Source organism: Arctopsyche grandis, chromosome 5 (assembly GCF_051622035.1).
Source record: "Arctopsyche grandis isolate Sample6627 chromosome 5, ASM5162203v2, whole genome shotgun sequence".
In the NCBI taxonomy this organism is placed as follows: domain Eukaryota; kingdom Metazoa; phylum Arthropoda; class Insecta; order Trichoptera; family Hydropsychidae; genus Arctopsyche; species Arctopsyche grandis.
The window spans coordinates 24,690,545-24,716,957 of NC_135359.1; the positions used below are offsets into that span (position 1 = coordinate 24,690,545).

At 30.8% G+C, this 26,413-nt stretch overlaps 1 protein-coding gene across 1 annotated transcript in view; it reads left to right on the forward strand.

Moving 5' to 3' along the window:
• The window catches only part of nolo (ADAMTS-like no long nerve cord), a 307,268-nt gene extending 282,609 nt beyond the window's left edge, over nucleotides 1-24,659 (forward strand). The window contains exons 9-29 of the mRNA XM_077431662.1: nucleotides 2,046-2,190; nucleotides 2,258-2,387; nucleotides 3,868-4,069; nucleotides 11,706-11,885; nucleotides 11,966-12,090; nucleotides 16,011-16,238; nucleotides 16,334-16,466; nucleotides 17,545-17,666; nucleotides 17,753-17,834; nucleotides 18,203-18,370; nucleotides 18,448-18,630; nucleotides 18,719-18,871; nucleotides 18,942-19,123; nucleotides 19,650-19,815; nucleotides 19,919-20,008; nucleotides 22,053-22,303; nucleotides 22,389-22,551; nucleotides 22,637-22,802; nucleotides 22,881-23,026; nucleotides 24,304-24,454; nucleotides 24,550-24,659. Coding sequence (XP_077287788.1) covers nucleotides 2,046-2,190; nucleotides 2,258-2,387; nucleotides 3,868-4,069; nucleotides 11,706-11,885; nucleotides 11,966-12,090; nucleotides 16,011-16,238; nucleotides 16,334-16,466; nucleotides 17,545-17,666; nucleotides 17,753-17,834; nucleotides 18,203-18,370; nucleotides 18,448-18,630; nucleotides 18,719-18,871; nucleotides 18,942-19,123; nucleotides 19,650-19,815; nucleotides 19,919-20,008; nucleotides 22,053-22,303; nucleotides 22,389-22,551; nucleotides 22,637-22,802; nucleotides 22,881-23,026; nucleotides 24,304-24,454; nucleotides 24,550-24,659 — 3,276 coding nt within the window. The remainder of the gene's footprint in view (nucleotides 1-2,045; nucleotides 2,191-2,257; nucleotides 2,388-3,867; nucleotides 4,070-11,705; nucleotides 11,886-11,965; nucleotides 12,091-16,010; nucleotides 16,239-16,333; nucleotides 16,467-17,544; nucleotides 17,667-17,752; nucleotides 17,835-18,202; nucleotides 18,371-18,447; nucleotides 18,631-18,718; nucleotides 18,872-18,941; nucleotides 19,124-19,649; nucleotides 19,816-19,918; nucleotides 20,009-22,052; nucleotides 22,304-22,388; nucleotides 22,552-22,636; nucleotides 22,803-22,880; nucleotides 23,027-24,303; nucleotides 24,455-24,549) is intronic.
• The last annotated feature ends 1,754 nt before the right edge of the window (nucleotides 24,660-26,413 follow it).

Sequence of the window (26,413 nt, forward strand, 5' to 3'; positions counted from 1 at the left end):
CGACTAACCTACTTTTAAAAATGAATTTTTGTGTATGTATATGTATATTTGTATGACTATTCGCTTTACAAATCCGTAAGTTTCAACTTAGGATCATCAAATTTGTTATAATACCTCAAAATATCCCAACTTAGACTCTAGACTAATTTTGAAATTGATTGAACGGGATCGAAAAACTTTCAGACAAAAACGCCCGAACAAATGTACACATGTACTACATATGTACATGTGTATTTGTCGTTACGTTATCCCATAGTTTTTCAATATATATATTATAAAACCTATTAATTTGGTACACTATACTACTGAGCCTGGAGATAGGTTTTTCAAGAGCTTGGAGCTCCAGATCAAAGTACAATTTTTATCTATTATGTATATTTTGAATAAAAAATCATGAAGCTTTTTACTTAACATTGTTAAATGATGAACTTAAAAGATTATGCAAAATCAATTGTAATATATTTATAATATTCTGATATAATATATTACTTTACGTTTATGATATAACTATTTACATTTGCCAGCAGTATGGTTCAGTAGTTGCATTGATAATAAGCACCGAGAGCGTGCCGGGTTCGATTCCATTAGCTGACCTTGATTGAAAATAATTTATTCTGAGTATAATCTTAAATCCTGCTGGTCAGACTTAGAAATTTGTGACTCCAAGTCGATCGTTTCCTATCAGATTATGCCAATTTATCTGATTTCATTCTGATTGAAGCGGTTCCTTCATCAAATTAGAAAAAAACCACCCTACCCACTAGGGTTTCTGACCCAGTTTGACCCGGGACAGACATTCTCGGGAATTCATGGAATTTATGTTGTCCCGTGTCCCGGGAATTCTTATCTTGAATCCCGGGATTTGAATGACGATTCCACAATGGTAGAAACTGTTTTAGATTCGGATGAAGATGAAACAATTGTGTATTTGACGATGAATGAAGAATTAAATAAGGAGTTATCAAAGACAAATATACAAAATAACGTAAATAAAAATAATCTCAACTTTAAAAAAGAAATTAAAATATAAATATATATATAAATACTGACAGGAGAAAAAATCGTTTACCAAAAAAAATCTTTTAACAATAAAACCAAGTTTTTTTCCAGATAATAGATGTATCATGTATTATTTACTTTTTTTATATTTTGTAAATAAATAATTGTGTCCCGGGATCCCGGGAATCCCGGGAACGATCCCAGGCTCCGTCCCGTGTCCCGGGAATTGCAAAAGTCCGGGAAATCAGAAACCCTACTACCCACTATGTCACCACTATTTGAATATGATTTCAAAAATTTATTATCTACATATAACATATGTAGATGTCTCGCTAATATATCTTATTTGTATTATGATTTTATGTCTGGTCACAGTGACGCATTAGAGTATTCTGTAATGTCACTGTGGCAAAAATATGTAAATAAATAAAATAAAATAACAGATTTTGAAAAAAAAAAACACTATATACATATATTACTTCGATACTTACATACACACGTATATGTATGTATATATGAGATCTAATTTAATGTTAAGAAAAAGTAAGTCTTCCTCGTTGTTTATTAAATCTGTGTACTTTTATAACTAGGTCGCAGGATCTTGAAACTTCCCGTAAGCTTTATGTTGGATAATTACAATTTTGATTTAATATGAATTATGTTATATACTATGTTTTAAATAACTACGCCAACAAAATAGCATAAGCATAGTATATATTAAATTTCTAGCGTGTTTGTAAAGCTTCCGATGGCTACCTGAAGTGTTTCAGTCGTTTCAAAGCATTCCGTTCAACAAAAGCTGGCAGCTTTTTCCATTTGCGGCGAATAATGGAAAGTGTCGCCGAACAACCATTGCGAATCAATTAATTTTAATTAATTTTCGAAATCACAATTCCCCCCTCCGTTCTCCACATCCTCGAGGCGGAAGAGTCGATTTGCAATTAATTTCCTTATACATTTTTTTTTCGATCTAATTTATACCTCACCACTCTAAAATTCGCAACGTGCCCGATTCGATTTTAATGTTCCAATTAATTATTTTGCAGAGAGTGGGATGCGATCTTCGCATCGGCTCCACGAGGAGGGTGGATGAGTGTGGTGTGTGTGGTGGTGATGGATCGTCTTGTGCTCGCCCACTTTACCAATGGGACCTGACTCCCATGTCACTCTGCTCTGTCACTTGCGGGGGAGGTTTGTTAACCCATCCGTGGTATTATTATTATTTAGAACTTTGTACTTAGACGTTTTTGTATTTCAGGCTACCGAATGTCCAGGCCCGTGTGTAGGAATCGCGTCTCTGGGGCTGATGTCGAGGAACAGCTGTGCAACGCGTCTCAGAGACCCGAACCAACTGTTCAACAGTGCAACAATCACCAGTGTCCTCCCAAGTACGTATTTAATATTATTTATTACTAGGGTTTTTACCCGGCTTCGCTCGGTATTTGTAATATAAACCACTTAAACATGGCCAATCCAATAGCAAACATTTTATTAAATTTATTTGAATAGTTTTACTTTATTTAAATTTATTTGAATATTCATTTGTTCTACGAACCAACAATAGTTTCAAAGTTATCGAAATTATATATTAGATGACAAAAAATGCTAAAATTCGTCAAATCCAAACACAACCGTTACATTTTAAATCTTGTGAAACAAATATCATTTTGATATTTTGCCTCGAATAATGCACAAAAAAGTGCAAAGCTGACAACTCTACAAGATATAATTATTATATTGAGAGAAGTTTTTTAAAGATTTAAATATAAAAATGATCATTTTTCATGACTCCAGTTAACTGTCTTTCAATTATAAATTCGTTTAGCATTTAGTTTCAATTATACTAGTTTCAATTAATAGTTTTGGAAAGGAATTGATACAAGATTTGAAATTAAAGTTAAAATACTTTAAATATTTTTAATAAATAAATAATAATTTTTTCAAGAGGGAAAATAATTTAAATAAACCTTACATTTATGATTCAAAATTTTCGAAAAACGCGACTCTTTTACGAAGTTTTAATGATCATTTTAACATTAAAGACTAAAATAAATCAAACTTAAATTGAAAAATTGAGAGAGTTGTGAGTAATAACTAAATTTATTTTCAAACTCTGTTTTTACATTTTATAGATGAAATTGACCTTTGATCTTTGACCTTAATATACATGTACATCGTATAATATATGTAAATATCTTTTCCCGTTTTGACCTAAATGTGACTTAGAGTTGCAACTCCTCCCTCCCTAGATACCTACATATATTATATTATTGTATTCAAATTAGAAAACTTTCATTTTTAATGTAATAATTTAAATATGCTAATACTCTTATGTACACAAATTTCCATAGAAATTTTATTGCTTTGCGAAGAGAGACAAAATTGCCTATTTGGGCAAACACGAGACAAACATATTTATAAAAATTCAATAACTAAACATCAATACTAATAAATCATATTATGTTTTTAATATTAAAATGATGATGTAACATTCAGTTTTTTTCGCCTCTCGTAAAAAAGACAAAAATGACGCTTTCAACATTACTCCATACGACGCTTCATTCGATAACGTTCATATGATAGTAATTGGACAAATTTGTATCGCATTTCACAAGTGCACATCAAAGCTGCATCCTGAAGAATACCGCTTGCAATATTATCTACAGACATATAGTAATAATGTATACCACAGAGCTCTATTAGTATTTCCTGTTTGAGCGATTACCATCGAAGCGCACTGAGGCACATATGAGTCGGTGCATATCCCTGCGGAAAATGAAAACTTAGAACCCGTCGAACTTGCATTTGCAATTAATTCGATTTACTTAATTCCAACGATTCGTAAATGTATCATTTTAATGTTCTCAGATGGAGTGCTGGAGAGTGGAGTGAATGTTCGACCACTTGTGGGGGTGGTACTCGCACTAGGAGGGTGCAATGTGCAGTACATGTTTCAAATGGTTCTTATACGGCTGTCCCAGAGGAAGCTTGTGCTGGACACAGACCACGGCATGCAGAGTCTTGTGCAGACAGGGAATGTCCACAGTGGCTTACCGCACCATGGTCTGGGGTAATATTGCCTTATTATTCTAGAAATGCTGCTGTTCGAGTCCGGTACAGTTGTAAATACATACTTAATCCCTTTGCCATAGCACAACTCACTGGTTAAACAATTGTTTGGTTGTGGAGTTAAGTCCTGGTTGAGATTATTTAGAGTATGTATATATATATTACTACTGGTAAGAGCTGGATGATTTTTATTAAATTTGCAAAACTCACCAATTTCAGATGACTTTATGTATGTTGAGATTCAATTTAGCATCAAAATCATTATTCATTCCCATTTTACGGTCTTTCTGCTCCTGAAAGTAAACAGTAAGCTAATGAAGATTAACATATTTCCTAATAAGGCTTCACTATATGAGCCATTATATTTGAAATTGGCGTAAGTTCAATTCTATTCGTTTCATTTTATGTTAAAAAACATAAAATGAACTACCTATCTTGGGCCCAAAACGGCGATCGAATGAGTCTTCAATTTGAGACAGCTCACTTAGCTCATTTAGGGTGCTAAAATTATCAGATTTAACCTATGTATGTACATATGTAAACGAATTACTGAACCATCACGAGCATATAATATATGAGCTGTCAAATATAACGGCTCATATGTATGTATGTTTGTAAATAGAACTAAATATTATATATTAATTAATATGTAATATTTAGAATTCTACGGTTATTTTGATTGTTTTGAATTTCATAATATAAAGTATGACATTTTTGATTATTTCTGAAAAAAAATGTTTCGTCCTACACTGTCTGTATTGACTTTTATGTGATTACTGTGATCTTGCTAAGTATGTATAGGTATATAGTACAAAGTCGAGTTTAAAATTATGTAATCGTATGTATGTATGTGTGTATGTTTGATTGACAAGTTTGAACTTTCCCGTTGAAGTTTAGTATAACAAAATTTAATTTGCATGCAGTTTTTAATCAATTTAAAATAGCTCAAAGCATAAATCAATTTATACGTGTTTCGTTGTATTGCAGGTATTTGATTTTATAACTTAAAAAAGTTGATGAATAAAAAATGTGATGTTTAACCAAATAACGTGCAAAATGTATAAATGATTGAATAGCAAATATTTTAAATGAAAATTTCGAAAAGTTCATTGATGTTATTTAAATTAATTATGTATAATACATATTGTCTACACACTATAACGAGTACTTGCATGTTTGTTAAAAACTATACATGTTGATATATAGTTTTTTTCCTCGAAATATATAATATACATAATATACAAAACCGGTTTGTAAATCGTGTATCGGAGTTTTATACACTTCTGCAGGGGTGCTGTTATGAATATTCATAAGTTTCCCCAAATGTTTCAACCTCACTCTCTCGGTGTTTTTAATATGCACAACCGTTTAAATTGTCTTGGATAAAAATGCTACTTTTTATTAAGTAGGTCTGTATTATACTTTCACTGTCGGGCAGTACCAGTCAACATTTTCCAACTCAACAGAGAAATTTTTACATATTTCGGTTGTGTTTTAAAATAATTTTTGACTACCATTTGTACATGCATGCTTGTCATTCGTATTCACAAACACACACACACACAAACACACGTGGTTGAGGTTTTTCGCAGTTTTTCCGCGTTTCCGCTCGGTACGTTTTCCCTTTGTTGACACGTCGACTACGTCATTTTCCAGCGGAGCTACATACTTTTTGTGTTTTCTCCGGCGCTCGTTTTGCGATAAACAAAACGGAACACGTAATCTGTAAAGCCTTCCTTCTTTGCCTCCAAGCAGTTCGTTTTCAATCAACTTTCCGCAATGCAGAAACGCGCGCCTAGCAAATTGCGGTTCGCAACCTTTAAAACCTTTCCGGTCAGAGCGTATATCATTTCTCCAGTGCACTTTAATCACATTTTCCAATAAAATGTTGCTTTTGAAACGAGACCTTTGTTGTTTTGATCCGAAATGTTAAACTTTTCACGTCGACGGAATATTCAAGTGTGTGTATATTCACATTTCGAGCACACTCGTTTGCAATGGACGCCGATTCAGAAACGAAAGTAGGGAAATCTTGCCCTGATTTTTCAGAAAAGCTCACAGTGAGGTGTCTGCGCTTCAAAAGGCTTTTCGGAAACCGACGCGAAGCAATCACACCCACACACATTTCAATACGTTTTCTCGAAAGGAAATTCGTCTACCGCCAGAGCTCCAAGCTTCCGTTTGAACAATGCAAGTGAGCACTTCTAACAATAAAATCAATACCATTCGACAAACCAAATTTCAATAATATAATTTACGTCTTAATTTTGTTTCGCCTCTATTCTTTTGCCTGTCTCCGATCGCTTCTTTTACAGCTTGTTCGATATATATATCACCCTTTGAAGTCAAACGTGTCGAAAACAAAAGGAGACCCTTTCTTGGGTTTAACGCGACGCGAGGCGCGATCGTTATGTCGGTCATAAAGTGGAATAACTTCAATCACACGAGCATAGTGTTCAAATTTAACACGGTCGTAAATTATAACACAATTGTTGACTATAAATTATGCAGTTACCCTCCAGTGAGATGACGTCTTCATTTATAAATCAATGCGACACAATGCCTCATACAATATCCATACTACGATAATCGAAAGAAAATTATACATACATATATTCTTGTACAGTATACTTTTTACCGTCATTATTAGAATACGGATACAGACCGTGCTTTTTCCAGGAATCGAGGCGGTTTGGCTCTATTTACAAAGCTAGGGTACAAAAAAAAAGTTCGGCAAACCTTTAACAAAGCATTTACAACAATTAAAAAATAAACGGCGCGCTGTGGGTCCGGCCACTAGACTCATTATGCTCTGATTTTGCCGTCTTTAATTCAACAATTTCAAATATAGTGTTTGCGTTAATGCTAAACACCGAGAGGTTCCCGGGTTCAAACCCTCGGTTGACCTCGATTGAATAGATTTTATTCGGAGTATTTCTGCAGTGCTACTGATCATACATAAATATTTGTGACTCCAAGTCGATCGTTTCCTATCATAGTTTGACAATTTATATGATTTCATTGTTGAAACGGTTCCTCAGCAAATTAGCAAAACCGCCCTGCTTACTATTTTTCATCACTATTTGAATGTTATTTCAAATTTAAAATCTAAAAATTTGTATATATACACAAGTTTAATACCATATTTATTTACTTATGTACATATGTTTGACGTATTATTATAATAAATACATTATATAAATGGAAGGATAATAATAATAACAAATTAATGACCAATGTGACCGAACAGTTTGCTCCAATGCGTCACATCTGTCTTAGAAAAAAAACAATAAAAATTGGCAATCATACATCTCATTCAAATATATGTTGAATCTCATGAAACTTCATCAATATGACAATCCACCTGGTCTAAATGTTCGTCTATCACATTATGGAACCGGATAGCCTTTACAAGAGACGATTTATTGAAAGCAGACGTTTTCGCAGCAATCAGTTGGAAAAGTAAACGATGACGCAAAGCTCTACCGCATTCAGGCGCCCAAAATTTAAGTTCCGATAAAATCAAAGGGTTATCAATACTTCCCTTTAATACTCCTGGATTTGGAAATGGCAATAATTCTTCTCGAAGATAGTGACTCAAATGTATGTGTCGTTCAGTAGTAATACCCGTAATGAGATCATGGTGAAATATAAATTTTATTTATACCACATTGTCTCTACAGGTTTCTCTAATGTGGCCAGATGGCAATGTGGCCAGACGATTATATTCAATATTCGTAATTTCGTTGAAATAAAGATCAATTAAGAACTGACTGAATATGAGACTGAAAACTATGTTTCTATTTTCACGGGCTATTTATTTATTTAAGGTTTGAGCCATTGTGACATTACAGGAAGTTCTAATGCGCCACAATGGTCGATATATAACAGAAATAAACAGATAAAAAATATAATATATTATATATACAGAAAACAGTACATATTTATACATAAAAAAACAATAGCAGCCAAAGTTGAAACAATAATAGAAGTAGTTCCAAAACATGTTACATATAATAGTTAAATATAAGGGGAAAAATTAGGAATCAACAGTTACCATCAATATACATGCATATGTATGTGCATATATATTTACAAGACCCAGCAGGGAATACAAAACATCCCCGTGAAACCCGAATGGAAGAGATAAAATCAAAATCCACTCATTCATCTCATCCAATTAAGAAAATAATGATGGGCCCAGGCTACCAACCAAATAATCTTTGATAACCCACTCTTACAATATGATTTTTATTCAAATTTATCATCTGGAGATTGAGATTAAGAAATGTTGCTGTATTTCTCAATGCTGTCCCAAAATACTTTTCAATCTCAATCTATAATATACATATGCACAAGTACATAGTGTGATTAGCATGGGTGCTACTCAAATTATTGAATATGAATGTTGCGAATTTATAATAACAAAATCCGGAAAATTCCTGTATTCTCAATATTGATATTTGATATTTTGGATGCCTCTTGCTAAGTATGTATAGGTACATATATAATACAAAGTCGAGTTTAAAATTATGTAATCGTATGTATGTATGTGTGTATGTTTGATTGACAAGTTTGAACTTTCCCGTTGAAGTTTAGTAATTTTGCTTCAAATTATAAATTTAAGCTATGAAATTATACGGTTTATAAAATTCACTGAAATAAACTTAGATTTTACACGTTCGGCTTAAATTTCCGAATACATATTCAATGTTATATGTAAGCTCGTGTCGTTAATATTCGATTTGATTCCACATTAAATTATCATTATTTGAACTTATTTTATATACGTACATATGTATGTATGTATGAAAGACATTGTGAATCGATTATGCATATACATATATGTGCTTGCGTATTATGGGGGATAAAATCGAAAACAATTTCGCTTTGTGTTCGAAGTTCCTTTGACAATGTTGATAATGGAACAATATTCACCGCAATACTTAATGCCCTGCGAGTGTTTAAATGTGAATCTCTGTTTTGGAGGGCTTTTCATATTAAAATTCGACCTCACCTGGCGCATGTGACTCTCCCTCTCTCTATATGTATGTATATTGTGAAATTAAATATATGCAAAGTCACGGTTTGACCCGAAGCCCACGGAAAAAAAGTCACTTTTCCCACTCGACCTCCTCGTATAATGCGATCCCTTGCCTTGCTTTTTTCCCAGATTAAATAAGATCCGATAGCTTTGGTGGGTATAAATCCAAAAATCCAGAGATTTTACGTAACTTAACACAGGTGTTTTATAACGGTATTAGCGCGGCCTACTTGAAATATTTAATTTCGCATTATAATAGTTAATTGATCTAGGTTTTTCGCCGATACAAAATAGATATAATTATCCGCGCTGAAAAACCAGATAATGGCAAAATCTATACGAGCTATCAACAAATTTGAGTTCGCAATCTGTAAGGAGCTTTCTATAGAAAGCTTCGTCAATTTCTTAAAAGCATCGATATACATCTTTCAAAGCTTACCGTTGGGATTTTCACTAATGCATTTTTCGCGTATGCCAGAGAAAAGTAATCTTTTGTATTATTAAATTTCGTGAAATTCCATTGAAATTTTATACAATATTATTCGACGGCAAATTGTATTTGACAATGATATGAAAAATAATTCCTTTCATAAAATGAAAGCTCGTATGTATGTATGTATGTATGTGTTAAGACGCTCTACAAAAAATCAAATTCAATCCAATTTTAGATCTCATCTCGTTTTCATTAAAATTTTATTATATAATATAATCATTTCATATGTGTAAGCAGCAGTAATCGTGGAGTAGTGGTTAGCATATATGCTTTCGAATACAGTGGTCACGGGTTTGAGACCCACTAATTGCTGCTGGAAAGACCTTGATTTGTGACTCTGGATCGATCGTTTCCTATCAGAGTTTGCCAATTTATCTGATTTTCATTGAAACGGTTCCAACAAATTGGCGACCTTTACCCGTTTCTCACAATTTTCGAGTTTTCATCATATCGAATTTCGCTGATTCGTATAAAAATGCTGCAAATTTGTCCATATTTGTCTCTCAAATTCGGAGTTTCTAAGAATCTCGAAATTTGACAATTTATATAATATAAAAAAAAATCATCCATAGATGTCTCTAAGATGCTTTGTTACAATTATTCTAAATATTGTTTATCGATGTATGTAATTGGCCAGGAAGGCGCATTGGGGTTTACCTGTTAGGCTTTCCTGGTATATATGTATGTCACAGTGAAAATATATTTTCACTGGCGTTTCAGTGAAACCAGTTACATTTTCACTGGGTATATCTCAGTGAAATCAGTGAAATTATAATTTTTGACATTTGGATGATAGCGCGTCGCCCCGCTCCTGTCCATTCCCCCTCTCCACATGGTCGAACACATCATAATATGGAAGCAAACACATCGTAATATCTTAGCAGCCAACACTTATTTATTTAAGATTAGGTTAGGTTAGGTTATGCTAGGATTCGTTTTATTAATTTACGATTTGGTTGTTTGTATTATTAAAAGGTTAGGTTAGGTTAAGCTAGAGTTGGTTTTATTCATTTAAGATTAGGTTGTTGGGGTTGGTAGTACGTTTTAAATTCATTTTTTGATATATTTTCACTGCTTGAATTGGCGAAAATATATTTAAATATTTTCACTTGAAATGTGATATATTGTTGTATCCGGTCTCCGTGACGAGACAGAATGTTAAATTACAGAAAACGCAAATATCGGAAGGCAAAGATCGAAAATCGAAAGATCTTAAGTCGAAAGATCAAAAAAAATGGTGCATGGTAAACGGTACATACTCACTTAATTTGCGCGAGCAGGATACAACAGGAACAAGAGGAATAGGCTTTTCCTCCCGTATTAATGTGCGCGCGCAGAATACGGGAGGAAAATCATGTTCCTCTTGTTCCTGTTGTATCCTGCTCGCGCAAATTAAGTGAGTATGTACGTGAGTATGTACCGTTTACCATGCACCATTTTTTTGATCTTTCGACTTAAGATCTTTTGATTTTCGATATTTGTGTTTTCTGTAATTTAACATTCTGTCTCGTCACGTAGACCCTGTTGTAACATATATATATATATATATATATATATATATATATATATGTATGTAAAATAATAATAATAATATAAAACAGACATATCAATGTATTTATGTATTATATTTGCTATCGAAACACAGACTGTACATATTTGATTTCTTAGAAAATATATTCTCTATTCCATTTCATCGTAAGACATTATTATTGGGTTAATCGGCTCGCAAGCCAATTTTGCGTTCTGCCTTCACCATCAGACATGATTTGAGGTTTATCGGTGTGACGGGGTGGATTTTTGGGGGCTTTTGGGTGGCTGCAAAGTGACGGGTGAGAGGGTGAACCGGATAGACTATAACAATATGGCGGCTGTGATTTCCTACCTTCCCTTACGTCACGCAAATTGAGATTGATTCCTACCACGCGGATGACTGCCGAACAACTCGGTTAGCCAATTTTACACGACTACGACGTTGGCTTAAAATCCACAATATACATATATATGTACATATGTATATATGTATCGAATCAATACATCACGTTGAAAATTTTCACCGTTTCATTCCGTTCAGCGTTGTGAAATTTTCCATTATTGTTAAAGTGCTCAGTATCTTGCGGCAGCGGCGTTCAAGTGAGGAATGTCCAGTGCTCGGAAGGTCCATCAGCAGATTCTAGTCCGGAAATGCCTAGCATTCCTTGCTCTTTGGCGAACAGACCAGTAACTTCCCGTCCCTGCTCTACCGGTATCGTCTGCCCCATTTTCCACGACAGCGGAAGTGAAGTTAGTAATTTTTCCACACACACACACACACTCACACACTCATCTTGTTCTATATTGAAAATTTAAAATCGAATTTCCAGGACGATATAGAGGATTTGATACCTGGAGTGGTTTACCACACTCAACCGCTAATCCAGCCGTATCCTCCCCCGCAGGCTAAGGCGGAAAAATTGATCGGAGACCAAATCGTGCCATCGGAAGCGACGTAAGTAATATCACAAAAACACCAACAAAATATCGCAGCATCTTCATTCACCGTGAAAATGTATCTCATCATTAAAAAAAAAAAGAAAAACTGAGTGTTGGACGAATGTGGAGTCGACCGTGGGTTATTATTGTTCACATTAGCACATACACTAACTTAACAAATCGCCACATGCCATTTTCCCGATGTGTCATTTTTATGAAAATCATCAATGCGAATCCTTCTGTAGATCAACACGCATGCGAGTCAAACCACTCTCAACTTGACGAATTCTACAGAACCATTATATTATATTATATTTTCCCAGCACTATATATAATATGAAATCGTCGCAAACTGTCGAAGTTCTCAAAATGAAACATTCCGAATCACATTCTATTATATATAAACCTGAGCACAAATCACAAATCCATGTTCTTACGCTTTTTATTACAATACTACTATATACTTATATTTAGTTGATTTTCAGAGTGTTATTTTTAAATTGCATTTAATACATATTTATTATATGAATTAATATACATAAATGTTCATTTGTTTAATGATATATTTTCTTCGTATTCAATAGGTAGGTACTCGAAATCAAATGGTTTTATTTTTAGTTTGGTGACTAATAAGCATTCTGCAGCGTTCGAAAGCCATTCTTTATTAAATATTCATATAAAGTAATAAAAAAATGGACTTTTCGCGTCGATAGTTTTCAATTGTGAACGTATTTTCAATTCAATGAACTGAATTTAAATCAATGTTCGTTTTGCCACCGGTTTGAACGAATCAAAGTTCGTAAATATGCATTCAAAAAAACGACTATTGTAAATTATTTCATTTTTTTTTTTTGTATTATTATTATTTTTGTTTATTTTATATTTAATTTTAAAAAATGCAATTTCACGCTAATTTCACAGTGAAAGCCGTATTATATAATAATATATTATATGTATAGATAAGTATAATTCGAACGTGCATTCTACTCATAAATACTATATCCATATTATATAAGATTTTTTTACCTAAGAATCATCTGTGACGCTTTTTTTTACTCGGGTAAAATCGCGTCCAATTCTCTCTGTGTTCATTTACAATACAACATTTTAAAAAAATTGAATATTTTGTCCTTTTCAGCAATTACAAAATATTCTTTGCTTGTGGCTGGTTGTACGTAAGGTATCAAATCCAACAAATAATTACATTGCATCTTACAAGTCAACCTATATAATATTTCCTTATTCTCACACCACATTTATTATGAGTTTATTTTTGATGAAATGCCCCATTAATGAATTTGCAGACCAATTTAAATATGTAGGTGTTTTTTTTTTTTTGGTTTTTTGACAATAAAAATATATTTGAGTTTGAGACAAGGAATGGCCTGCTAGCTATCGTGTGATGCACTTTGTTTTAATTTAGTGTTACCATTCATCAATTCCCACACAAATGTTTTTGTATCATGCGTTGACTTTTTTGTATCCCATTTGAAAGTAATTTTGCCGAAAGGATATATATGTATATACCTATGTGTTTTTTGTGTTATTTCTCGTATGGTTGTTTTTGTGCATTAAGCCATATTGCGTTAAAAATATCTAATCCTAATGCTGTGCCTTACCAGTAATGTTCCAGAATAACCCGATTTCAACTATAAATGTTTGTTATATGTATGCTCTAGATTTACATGGTTTTCTTATTCCTAAGTTTCAACTATAATTAAATTTAAGCCCACCTCATTCAAGTGTAACAAACATTTATTAAAAATATCGCTTATTACAAACGTAAAGATTTTTTAAACTTAATCTGTAAATTTGTAATCTGTTAACTGTGTGCTTTTTCGTTTGATTATATTTAGAGCTAAATTAATTAAACCTACATATATATTAGTTTTGTACTGATAGAAAAATAGATCGTTTTGAGCTTATTGAATTAATCAAATATTTAATGACTTAAGTGTGAAAATAATAGGTTTGAATCATATAACAATATTATATTGTGTTTTAACAAGTAGATTTAAAACTTTTTTATGTATATTACATACTTTTAAATAAATTTTAGTCTAGAATATTTAGAAAAATAGGATTTCTTTCTAAAATAAATATATAAAAGGACGTCGAAATAAATATAAAATAAAATGTTTGGAAAAATATATACACATTATATATATTATACGTATGTGCTAATTTTGAACACAATATATTACAAATTTCATTGCTGAAATAGTAATAATATGTACTAACAACAATACTTCTCATATATATTTTCACTACTCACACCTTTCAAACCATTGACACATTTTATACCTATATATTATTATAAAATCAACACTCACTAACTATTTATATATGTATATCATTTAGTCCAGATGTCATCTATCGTTTGATTTATTTTAATATTCGATATTTTTCCTTACACTATGTTCAATCTATCACAATGTTTTAAATACAAGAGCACTTGCTTTCTATTCGTGCACCAATGATTATATTCTAATAAAGCACAAATCTACGCACATTTACCTATAAAATATTACAGCACAAAATCTGCATATCCTACTTTATATCTATTATATATTATATTTGGCTTGTGGTAGTTTGATTATGTTTTGACTTATCGTTTTATTTCAACACGTTCTCCCCTCTACTTAAAGTATTCTCCTACTATTGACTTTTTAAACACCTTGGCAAAAAAATAAATACATACGTACATTTTCCCATATATGTATTGTGTATTAAAAAGCAGTCAGCGAAACTTTGGTTAGTTATATTTAACTATAATCAATAATGCAATTTCAACCTTATGATCAAAACTCGATCTCTTCTTATTCATAATGTATTAGTTTGGGTTCAACAAATTCCGAAATTGAGATCGATACTTATTTTCTCGCCATTTTCTCTATTTCAAAGTCCACAGTTAATGGCAATGCCGCGTGTCAGTGAATTATTGATGGTTTCGTAATTCAACAATATTTAACCCTCATTTTTGATTTAAAAGTTGGCAATATCCTAGATCCTTGATGCTGAATAATTTATTATTCAATTACCTTCACTGATGTAAAATTTCTTTCGATTAGTTGGCACATATCAATTTTATTTATTTATACACATTATACGTATTATTTTGGAATAAAATATATAAAAAATGGTTTCAAACGTGTAATGACATTGTTTTTTATTAAAAAAAAAATATATATATATACAAATGTAAAATCCATTAAAGCCCACTTTATTTATATTGCAATCGGTCTTAATATGTAAAATCAAAAATAAATTGCAATTTGATGGTTTTTCGCATATGAAGCTTTTATCCAAAGAATGCAAATGAAAGTCATCGCTTGCATGATGTGAAACTTACGTGAAATTGCGTGTTTTTACGTTTTATTTTTTATTATATTACTGGTAATGATTTAAAAATATTTAAATTTTTTTGTTGAAACTGCATGGTTTTGTTCCAATTACGTTCTGGTGATAAAATGAAAATAATAATAATAGAAAAAGATTTTGTAAAATCGATCAATATAAAAATATATTATACTAAAGTAACAAAATTTTCGATATAATTTTTATATTATATTAAAGATTAAAAATTTGAATTGTGTGTCGAATATCAACATAGAAATATATATATATATATATATATATATATATATATATATATATATATATATATATATATATATATATATATAATATTTAAACTACGCAAACCAAAATTTTATATAATAAAACGATAAAACAAAGCATTTTTGAAACACAGCCACTAATTTTTGTTATATTCCTTTTCTACAATACATTATTACACTTAAACGTCTTATGAATTACAACATAAAAAAAAAATACGATTTAGGTATAAATTATACAGTTTTATAATTCAATAATATGAAAGCTTTGATAACAACAAGACAAAATCTGTATTAACGTTTCGGTATAATTTGGCAGTTTCATAAAAGACGCCGAATGGGGACCGTGTAGTGTGACATGTGGCGAGGGCGTACGTAAGCGGGAAGTGCATTGCAAGATTTTCTTGGAATTCAGCAGAACGATTGCCAAATTGCCAGATTATAAATGCACCGGGCCGAAACCTTCGGAAGAAACCGAGAGATGCGTCATGGAACCATGCTCGATGGCTTATGGGACGTCCTATGGTGATTCGAATGCCCCCACTTTATACCCGCGCGATACCTACAGGTATGTATTATATACATACATACATATGTATTTGCGAAAGTATAATATGTTTAATACACACATATATTTAATACAAACTTATCCAATAGAGCTTCAAATTATGGCGATGCTAATATTAGAGTTGCTCCGGGCACACCTGGAAAATCGTACTCTTGGAGAGAACAGGGATATACTCATTGTAGTGCATCTTGTTTGGGTGGAGTTCAGGTAAATTGTGTTTTGTATCTATTCGATGTTGTTAAATTTATATTATATTATATTTTGGGGAAAATTTTAATGCGCATTTATCGTAAGCATTTCATAAAATTTGTGTAATTTAAAAAATATAAATTTAAAAATATTCTCTAATAAATAAGCAATAGAAAAAAATATAATTAGATTATAAAACAAAAGAATACAAAAAAAATGTTTCTTTAGTATAACATTTGTACACTTAAAGAAATAAAATCAAAAATTAGATTTTAATAAATAAATAAAAAAGACTTGATCATTTGAAAAACTACGAATCCATCGTTGTAATTAGGTCAGCATTTTAATATCAAATGCTGGCGTTTGATAAGTTACTTTTTCAACAGGAAAATATAAAGCAACTTAAAATGAATGAAATGTGCATTAACGCCTCCTATATACGAGTATATGCGCATATTTCATAAAATTTGTGTGAACTAAAAAAATATTCTCTAATAAATAAGCAATAGAAAAAAATATAATTAGATTATAAAACAAAAGAATACAAAAAAAATTGTTTCTTTAATATAAAATGTGTACACTTAAAGAAATAAAATCAGACATAAGACTTTAACAAATAAATAAAAAAGACTTGATCATTTGAAAAACTACGAATCCATTGTTGTAATTAGGTCAGCATTTTAATATCAAATGCTGGCGTTTGATAAGTCACTTGAACAGCAGAAAAATACAAAGCAACTTAAAATGAATGAAATGTGCATTAGCGCATCCTATATGCGCATATATGTAGGTATTCACTTCCGCGATACTATCACGTCTCTCGAGCGTTACAAATGACCAAGCACAATATTTTTCATTTATCATTTTGTGTTTTTCTACTGCGCACTTTTTAATTGTTAAATATTCAAAACATTTTTTTTATTTCATACTACAAATAAAATATTGCTCGATGTTACATTTTTTATTTAACAGAAATATATTTATTTAATGAGTTATTTCTTTCATTCTAATGCGCAAATGATTCGTCCTAATGAGCAAAGCATTTTTTTTTAAATGCACGATTAAATCAAACCGTTATATTTTTATTTAATAATAGGAACTCATAATCAACTGCGTACGAGACGATACAGAAAAGATTGCTACGCCTTATATGTGTGCACCTGAAACGAAGCCTGAAAGCAGGATTAAGACTTGTAATGATCATCCTTGTCCTCCTAGGTAATGAATGTTTGATACCAATATATTGATTGGATTTGTAATTTTTTTTTTAAATACTAATCTTATTTAATATAAATCTGTTTTAGGTGGAATTATTCAGATTTTTCTTCTTGTACAGCCTCGTGTGGTATTGGTATACAAACGAGAGAAGTTAGTTGCATCCACGAGGTATATAGCATATATATTTTGCAAATTTTATCTCTTTGGGTGTCAAACTGTTTACACAAGTACGAAAAAGATAAGATGATTTTTTAATATCTGGATACGAATCATATGTTTGGAGATCGAAAATATTTATTGAATGTTTATTTTCTTATACGAATATGAAATAATAAGTCAAATGCTACTGGTAACTTCATATTCATTGAAACCCAACTAATTATATGTATGTACATTGACTCATTAATGTAAGAGCTTAAATTTGAAATTCACATTGAAATATAGTTACTTAACAGACAAAACCAAAGAGCTAAAATAAACAAATTCTATTTATTTTAATGACATGCATACATAATACAATTATCACGAAATAATAGGTGACTAGAGGTGGTGGAAATACAGTTATAGTGCCTAACAATATGTGTCCTCAACCTCCGCCACCAGATAGACAATACTGCAATGTTCTCGATTGTCCGGTACGTTGGCATAGTACCGACTGGAGCAAATGCTCAAAACCATGTGGAGGAGGCTTTAAAACTAGAAAGGTATGTGTTTAAATGGATTCAATTGAATGTAGCGTTTGAATAAGTGAAATTTATACTAAATCACACTAAATATACAGGTGGAATGTAAGCAAATTATGGCGCAATCGCATGTGATTCAACGACAAGATACTTTATGTCCTATGGCCAAACCTCCTAGTAGTAAACCTTGCAATTCAAAAGTTTGTCCTACCGATAATTCGACGCCAAATATTACCACATCCAATACATCCTTCATTCAACACAACTCCAAGAAGAAAAAAGTCAGTAATAATGTGGTACATACGTTATTATTTGTGCTATTGAAATCAATATTATACAATTTTTAACCTTTTCTTTTGTACGTTTAAGATTAACTTAAAGATCGGAGGCTCTGCAACTGTTTTCTCGGGTACACAAGTGAAGATTAAATGTCCTGTGAAACGATACAATCGAACGAAAATTGTTTGGGAAAAGGATCATAATTACATTTACAAAACAAAGAAGTTCAAGATTTCCAAAAAAGTAGACGTTTTGATTATTACAAATATAACAATAACATTGAACGAGATTTTAATGTTGATTTCGTTTCTAGGGAGCACTCAGAATTCAAGATTTGACTACCAGAGATTCGGGAGTGTATACATGCATTGCCGGAAAGTCAAGTGCTGATTTAAATCTTATTGTCAAACAACGACCCGGTGAATTTCCAAGCTCTGAAGAAATTGAAAGACAAAAATCGAATCCATTAGATGACCCAAACGATTCGGTTGACCGGTAATTATTAAATATTTATCATATTTAAAATATAATAAATTAAAAAGAGCATGTATGTACATACGTACGTTCTACAAAAATGTAGAAAGTATAAATAAATCTTAAAGACCTATAGAAATATCACATGATTTTGCACTTGAAGAATGAGAATGTTTTATTAATCGGCTATAGATTCAAAAAATATATAACAAGAGTATATTTTTTCTTATTTTGTACTCCAGGTCTGTCAAGTGTAAAACACATGGAGAGCTGTATTAAAAATTTAGTGTAGTCTTAAATTTTTGAACAATAAAAAAAAAGAAAAAATTTCTCTTATTCCCATAGTTAAATTTAAGAGCTGTAAAAACATGTTTTGCTTATTGATGTCAGAATCGTAAATCGTTGAAAAAATGTTTTTCTTTATATCTCTTGATCCTAGTTGTTTGTAGTTTCGTGTGTATTTGTGTATGCAAGAGTAGGGGAGTGATTTTAACTCCATTTAGTGTCCAACATCAGAGCACATTGAAGATGAAAATGCCTATTTCAGAAATGATGGACGGTACAGACCATTTATAGGGGGTGCTGAAGATCATTCGCATGAGCAAAGACCAGGAGCAGATCAAACGCTGCTCTCCAAGCAAAGAGAAAAAATGAAAGAAAAACAAAGAAAATTGGAATTGGAAAAGGAACGCGAAAGAGAAAGAGAAAGACAGGTTCAATAACATTGATTGCTTATAAAATGATATTTCTACAATTGATAATAATTGCATTGTATCAATTTATAATACTATAACAAAATCAATTTGTATATAATAGATGTCAACTACAACTCCAATGCCTGTTCGCTTTTATCCTCAACCTGATGATGATTACAGCGACAAGGACAGTGGATCAGGAGCTCATCCCGTAAGTAAAACCATGGACTATAATTAATATAATAAATAAATAAACAGCGTTTAAAAAAACAACTAACGATTTTAGTCAAATTTTGGATATATTTAAATAGTAAAATGTGTATAGGTATATATTTATATTGTCTTTATATTTGCTCAATTTATGCCAAAAACACCATTAATATGAATGTATGTATATTTATAACATAATATTTGTGACACTTTTTTATTAACTATGCATGCAAAACATTATCTGATTTTAAATGTATTTTCTTGTGCATTCAGTAACTTAAAATTTTTTGAATTTATAAAATTAACAATTTAGTTAGAATCGCACAACCTTTTTGTTATATTAATTTTCTAAAACCAATTGTTAGTTTAACTCAGATATGATCTCAATGTTTATTATTATGTATTAAATTGAGTAAGTAATAGTTATAAGATACATAAGGAGTATGTATGTGTTTACATGAGAATATCTGAATTAAATATGTATAGTGTTTGTGAATATGAAAAAAAAAATGTAATCTTACTAAAAGCATCCTTTGAAGTCATCATAAAATAATTTATGTTCATGCTGCACAAATGGAAAAAATACACAAAATAGGAAGACGCCGTTCCAACGCAAATGTCGATTGCAGGTGATGTAATTGATACACATCAGTCCAGTTCAGCTTCCAGGCCAATGCCACATTTTCTGAGGCTCTTATCAAATCTTCAGGTGAGGAGCACCTGATTTAGAGCCCTCGTATTTCAATAAACATTGCATTCATCCTTATAATTAATTAATTGGGTGTAAACATGTGTGCATGGATATTTGCACAATCTTTGCATGTGTCTATACATCTGTCTCAATAAGGGAAAAATCGATTTTGTTTGAGATGTCTAGTGGTAATTAAGGTTATAGTGGTAATTAAGATATTTCCTTGAGACACTTTTGTATTCACTTTGGTTGAAATTGATATAAGGTTATGAATAATTTTCTTCGGAAATAATGTTTTTGACTTTAAATTTATTTTGCATGCATAGACAAAAATAATGATTATGAAATAAATGTTGTGGGATTGATATGATTTAGATTTTTCTTTTTTTCCACTAATTATTTCTGTTTTATGTGTTTCCTGAAAATGTCTGGATTGATCTAATTTATGCACCTATTACTACCATAGGTAATTAGTATACACTCACTATTTAAAGCATGACAAACTTGTTTATAATTCTTTTTGTTTTAGACTTATTTTAAGGTTTAATAGTGAAATTATTTATTTACTAATAAATGTTTATTCAAAATGTATGTAGTACCTATACCTGTTTATTATATTATATTTTTATTTTCATATTTTATAGTTCTTAAATTCTTGAATAAAAACGTTTCATTATTTTTTTTCGTGACAGATTAAATTCATTGCAATGAAAAATAAAACTCATTTTAAAATTTCCAATTATTCTGCATGCTTTAGTTTCATGAAAACTGTGTACATTTTTTTAAATACATACAAACACATTAAAATTCATTTACTCATATGTTATGTAGTTGTAATTTTTTTTTTTTAATTTAATTTTATATTATTTAAATAAATAAATTTCTTATTGATTTTTGCTTAAAATTAGTGTTAATTTTGAAAAAAAATTATTTAATTTAAATATTTTTCTGAATGCATTCTCCAAGTGAGATTTTTTATGTGAATAATATATGTATGTATGTACAATAAATAAATTTTGATTTACATATATAGCAAGAGCTTGATATGAATATTTGCAATATGTTTTTAAAGTATGTATGTTATTTATTCAATACACGTTTAAATAGCATTTATTTTTTTACAAACATTATGTATATTTTGAATATAACAGTATTCAAGTTTTATTTTACTAAATCAAGACAAAGAATAATATCAATATATCTGCCAAAATTTATTTTGTTATTCAAAATATACATAATTGCCGGTTAGATTTGTATTCACCTGCAAAATACACTTTTCTTATTTGCAAATTTTTGTAAGCACCAAATTGAAGACCATTTATAATGATATGTGTAGATGTTTTGGCCTTTCCAGGCGTTCAGCAATTCTAGAGGACAACGCATGATAAACGAACTTGAATATGAGCCGTTACTTGAAAACAAATCAGACAATATCATGATGTCTAATGTGGATCTTCAGCCATTATCTTCAAGCTTCCAATCTTACTCGTTTTTCGATGATAATATTAGCGATAGTAACCATTTCGGATCTTCTCTAGAAAATAATTCATTATTCACCGACCAAGATAATTATTCTACCGTTAGCGAGATGACAAAAAGTTTCAGGTAATACTGTTATTAAAATATATTCACCAAGTAGTTGTTTGGAAGGCATTTTATATAGACATTTAATAAACGGAATTGTTTGTAGTTTTTCTACTATCAATAACGATGAGGATACCACTGGATCAATATCTATATTAGGGAAGGGTAGTGCAGATGATCTCAAATTTAAATGGATCGTCACAGATTGGTCTGCATGTTCTCAATCTTGTGGAGGAGGTGGATTTCAAATGCGAGCTGCACAATGCATGGTACACATTAAAAGTTTAAAAATTAAATTGATCTTTATTTATTAAGTACAGAAATGATTTAATGATTGAATTCAAATGTACATAGGTTGAGCTTGAAAATACAACCCAAAATGTAGAAGCATCACTATGTGAAGATGCGGAATTAGGAACACCTACGACAATTCAAAAATGTGGCCAAGATGATTGTCCCAGGTGGCAAGCAAAAGAATGGTCACTCTGTAGTAGAGCTAGATGTTTTGATTGGAACACGGGTATAGTTTCCCATTGAGTATTCAATGTATTTGTATAAGAAAAGTGTTGTAATATTTTACTTATTGGAAATATTTTAGCTATGCAAAGAAGATTAGTACAGTGCGTTGGAGGAGATGTGGTTGTATCACCCACTTTTTGTAATACACATGAGAGACCACCGCATAGACAAGAGTGCTATAATGACAAATGTAAGGGAGTGTGGAGGACAGATCCTTGGTCAGAAGTAAGTCATCGTTGTTATCAATTTACTAGTGATGATTTGATCAATAAGGTGACCAAATACCTTATATGATTTTATCATATATGGTAGGGTGGAAACAATTAGACGAATACAAACTTCAAAATGAACATTTTAATTGATTGCAAATAAAAGCAGGCTGCGTAGAAGGCGACAGGAATGAAATGATGGTGTGGTATAACGCATGCTGTTTAATATGACGGCCAGGAAAGAAGTAAAGTGGATGCACCAACATGGTCGAATCAGTCCCAACTTGCAAGATATCGACGTAAAATACACCATGTCATAGAGCCCTCACAAGCCAAAGTCACATTTTTTGGAACTTTTGAATTTGGCTTGGTCCTAACATGATGTGCACAACTGGATAGATACACACTGCACAAAATTCCATGCAAGTCATCTGCTAAATGCTCCTGTAGCATGCCATGTCTCGTTTTGGAGACCAATAAGCTTGCCTGATTTATTATTATGTGATTTTTTCTTGTGGGCTATAAGTTGGGAGAAGTATATATTCATTTATCTCAAACTATCTATGAGTTGACGGATAACATCAGAGAGGAAATTCAACAATTTTCAAAAAATATAATAAGGAAAGTGTTGAACAATGTTCGACAACATGTGGAGCTCGTTTCAATGATATTATCTTTAAAACCAGCAGAATAGACTAGTGGTTAGCATGTAATGCTTTGAACAGAGTGGTCACGAGTTCAAATCCCACTGGTTTCTACTGGCCAGACCTTGGATTTGTGACTCCAGGTCGATCGTTTCCTATTAGAGTTTCCCAATTTATTTGATTTTTATTAAATCGGTTCCAACAAATTGGCAACCTTACCCATTTTCTCGCAAAATCTCGAGTTTTCAGCAATCTCGAATTTCGATGAATTGTATAAAATGCTCCAAATTTACAAATTTGACCATAGATGTCTCTGTGGATATTAATTGATATGTAATTATGTACTTTGTATAATACTAATAATATTTGTATCAAATGTACAATGTTTCTGGCCAGGAAGGCGCATTGGGGTTACCTGTTAGGCATTCCTTGTATGTATAAATTAAAGATAAAAATAAAATAAAATAAATATAAATAATTACTCAATAGTATTTCATAATGCTATATTATGAACAATGTATAATGCTTTACTTAAAAGCATGATCAAAATTACAGTCTAATTGTTTCCGCTCAATTCTATACAAACTCATAATCATAAAAATACTATTATGTATTTGTATTTTATATTCAATGTTTCATTTGCTTACAGTGTGGAGGTCCTTGTGGAGAGCAAGGCTCACGCTACAGAATACTTCGTTGTGTGTGGTTTGGTACAAAAAGACCAGCCGGTAGTGCATGTCGGCACAGACCAAGACCTGCCGTTGTAAAACCTTGTATTTCTCCACCGTGTCAACACGAACGTACGTTTTTTCGAGTTCCTTTTCGCTCGAAGTACGCATTATATGAATTTTGGTAGTGAGTTTTCACTGTGTTTTCATAGAAATTTTATTTCCAGAAATTGACTGCAAGGATTCCTCAAAGTTTTGTCAAAATGTGCGAGCAATGAACTTATGCAGGGTACAAAGATATCAATCGCAATGCTGTCAATCTTGCAGAAAACATTAATTTTTGTCTAAATTTAACAAAATTAATATGTCTACTGTGAAAACAATAAAATAATGAAACACCGGTTGAAGTTTTGATATTGAAAATGTTTCAATAACGAACGTTATAAAATATAATAGATTTTATATTAACGAATTTATAATATTTCCACATCCATCGTTAATGGAAGCTATGGATAGTGAAAAATGCGAGTGTTTATTAAAAAGAGTATAAAACTGTAAGTGATAATATTTTATCTGAGTGGGTATAATCATTGTATTATTGATGTTTACGGTTTTTAATTTATTTATATTGAGTTATACGATGTCATTGTTATACATATTTATTTGAATCGTTCGAAATTTTGCATTACTTAAATAATGTTATAGGTACCTATATACTTAAGGCTTTACGACCAATACAATGCATTCTTGAATAAACGTATTCTTCATTAGTCTTTTTAAAATTATCGTTCTCAAATTAATATAAAATTAACTATACCATTGTAAATAATGAAACTGCACTTGTATACTTAAACACAATGCACGGTAGGGAAAGTCAATGCGCTGCTCTTTTGTTAACATTACATATAGTTATACAAGAATTTATTTACGAGTGATATAAATACATATACAACTATCAAAATATACTTATTTTTTATTTTAATTGTTTTACGTTTAAGTTTAGTAATCAAACGTTTATTTGATTTTGTACTATAAAATGTGTAAATACGTTATACAATTCCAAAAGCACCTATTATTACAACAATTGTTTAATTGTGTGTCAAATTGTTTAAATGTGTGTATATTCTTAAGATCTTAGCCAAATTTAATTTAACTGTATATGTAGTATTTAAATTTACATAATTGATATTAATTACGAATCGACGAGATTGTAATGATTCCACTATTCATTTTTATGATCTTGGTTTTTTCCTTGTAGGTTTTCAAATTACAAAAATACTTCTAGAAACTTTTAAAGAAAGTTTTCGGAGAATTCAATTAAATGTTTAACATTAAAAAACATCCGTCCCGGATAATAATATCAAAAGCATTTATTGTTTTAATGATTTAGATTTATAATTACTAGTAAATACATTTTATAATTTATTACAATATATAAGAATAATATACATAACTTCTTTTTTGAAGGTAAAATTCAATATGTATATATGTATGTAGGTCAAAACCTATTTCTTTTTAACAATAAAATGATCGACATTTCAAAATTGATCTCACTTACTGATATGGTAAATATTTAGTTAAAATTTTATGGCCGAAATTTCATATATAAGGCATATCTATGACAAATTTATTAATCTATAAATTGAAATTCAAATTTGCTTTCATTGATTTAATATAAAATATATATTATAAAATTATTTAAAGCAGTGAAATTGTATTTATTTAGCATTTATCACAATTTTTGTTTATTTTTATTATTAAGGGTCGCTTCTTGTGAAAACGAGATTTCAAACAAATTCGTATGTTACATAAAGTAAAATAAAAAAAATTATCCGAATTGTTTATTGTATTTGCTGAAATGGTTAGATAAGTTATATTAAATATAAATGCAAAAGGTGCTCCTAATTATAAAATATATATTTTTGAAGTGAAAAATACTGCGATTTGTTTACTTAATCTTGTACACCAAAAAATTTATTTTAATTTTGTATAAAAATCTTTTTTTTGTTGTTACTTTTGTCTATATTTAATAAATGCTTTCATTGCCTCCAAAATAAGGTTTATCAAACTATGTAATTTTATTGTTAAATT